This window comes from Ceratina calcarata, unplaced genomic scaffold (assembly GCF_001652005.2).
Source record: "Ceratina calcarata isolate Rehan_Ccalc_2016 unplaced genomic scaffold, ASM165200v1 scaffold3387, whole genome shotgun sequence".
Classification (NCBI taxonomy): Eukaryota; Metazoa; Arthropoda; class Insecta; order Hymenoptera; family Apidae; genus Ceratina; species Ceratina calcarata.
The window spans coordinates 1-1,868 of NW_017156684.1; the positions used below are offsets into that span (position 1 = coordinate 1).

The 1,868-nt window shown below is 32.1% G+C and overlaps 1 protein-coding gene across 1 annotated transcript; it reads left to right on the top strand.

The window, feature by feature from the left end:
* Window positions 1–305: 305 nt before the first annotated feature.
* LOC113464349 (uncharacterized) lies at window positions 306–1,057 on the top strand. The gene is made up of 4 exons (XM_026813581.1): window positions 306–537; window positions 638–706; window positions 799–888; window positions 967–1,057. Exons 1-4 carry the CDS (start codon window positions 322–324, stop codon window positions 1,030–1,032), a joined length of 441 nt encoding a protein of 146 aa, XP_026669382.1. The 5' UTR covers window positions 306–321; the 3' UTR covers window positions 1,033–1,057.
* The last annotated feature ends 811 nt before the right edge of the window (window positions 1,058–1,868 follow it).

Consider the following 1,868-nt stretch of genomic DNA (forward strand, 5'->3'; position numbering starts at 1 on the left):
TATACAGATACATATTCTAGCTAGTATCCTTAAGAGAATAAGGTTCAACTCTTTTGATCTGTTGCGTTTTAACTATAGCCTCTACAGGTAATTGACAATTGCCCGTATTAATTTCGGCTGGATTCAAATATCAAACTCATCTGAAGTAAGTATTATTAGATATAAATTCAAGCATTTTATGACTAAATTATGCTGCGAGATCAGCATTTTTATTTAATTGTATGTGAATCTATTAGTTTCTGAATTAACACTAAATGCACTGAAAAATAGTATGGATTAATTTATTGTTTTCTTTTAATACACTTGTGGGAAGTATCAAAGATGATAAATAAGATATATGACATCCAGTTATCATGTTGCATAGTTATGACACTTATGCACGAAATCGATCTTCTTTATTATCTTTTCATGGACTTACAAAGACCACTTCATCTTTTTGCCCGTCTAGACGTAGCTGTACTATGTCTAATAGACATCAGTAGCATTTTTTTAAAAATTTGCTCGACGGGCTACACTTGCGAATATACAATAAGACAGGTGAAATATTTTTAGTTTCATTTGATTAGTTTCGCTCAAAGTGTTTGTCTTTGTTTACTGCAATAGCTAATTCGTAGCTTGACTTATACATATGTTTCAGGCTAGAAAAGCGAGTAGAATTATCCATGCTGCTTTGTCGTTACAAGCAGGCTCCGATTTAAGAGACGAGGTGAAGATTTTGAATTAGTTCTACAATAGTTACACCAGGTTACACCTAACAATTACAAATGTAATGGAAATGTTAATTCGATTTGTTAGCAGATGTTCCAGTTTTGTTTGCAAATATCGCAGACTCAGCAGCGAAAGAGCAGAGAAAATTCTTTGTGGTGGAATTACAAGTTCATTTGTCGAGTTAGCATAATTTTATTTTCGTTCACTCTTTATTCTTTTATGCAGTTTTTTAAAAATTGATTAATATACTTTTTACAGTGCGTGAGTCATGTGGTGTCTTATTTAGTAATTTCGATTCAATTCGTCGAAATGAAAAGAATTTGAATATCATGTGCCCAACATCGAAATGGATTTGATGAATAACAATGTAATTCTCTTTACCGTTTAATAATATCTTGACAAAATAAGTAATTAAAAATCTACTGAATTAAATCATCATTGATTAAAAATAAAAGCTTGTTGAAAATTTATTTGTTTGTATTTAATGTAAGAAAACAGTACCTTCCCTTCCCCGTAAAATAAGTCAAAATAAAGCAAAAATCAAGAATAAAAAATTGCGTACGAGCGTCTATTTTTTTGTTATAAGATATTAACAATTGGCCATGCCGGTGGGGGTACTTAGAGGCAACGTGCGTCTAAAAGTCTAAATACTAATATACTTCATTGCAGCTATCGTTACATTAGGCACGATGCGGACCACTGCCTGCGCGGTAACAGTCTTTTGGCCAGGAGTGGTCATCAAACTACAACGTTCACAATGCAAGGGTAACTGTTAGGAAGTATGTTATCATTTAGAATTTTAAGTGCACGTTGACTCTGAGAACCACAGGCTATAGGTAGGTTTGCCTAGTTTCAGGTGCATTTATCCTTAATCGTTAACAACTAAAAAATAGACCTTCGGATGAAATTTTTTATTATTGACTTTTTACTTATTTTGACTTATAGAATCATTCCTTAATATTTTTCCCACTACTAGCTGAACACCCTGTATACATACTTACCTATTAATTTCAGAAGTGTAGCAACTTACATATTATAATATATTATTAGCAAAATACATGTACTTCAATAGATTATAATTCATCCCGTGTAAGAACATATACTGAGCATAGTAAAGCAGTAATTCATATTAGTTCGTAATTCATACATGAGCTTGCTAC

Excerpts from the sequence above, each read along its gene's own strand:
- LOC113464349 (XM_026813581.1), top strand. The coding sequence starts at position 322 with ATGATAAATAAGATATATGACATCCAGTTATCATGTTGCATAGTTATG. Across the intron at positions 538-637 it reads GCGAATATACAATAAGACAG|GCTAGAAAAGCGAGTAGAAT; the intron begins GTGAAATATTTT and ends CATATGTTTCAG. Across the intron at positions 889-966 it reads ATTACAAGTTCATTTGTCGA|TGCGTGAGTCATGTGGTGTC; the intron begins GTTAGCATAATT and ends TACTTTTTACAG.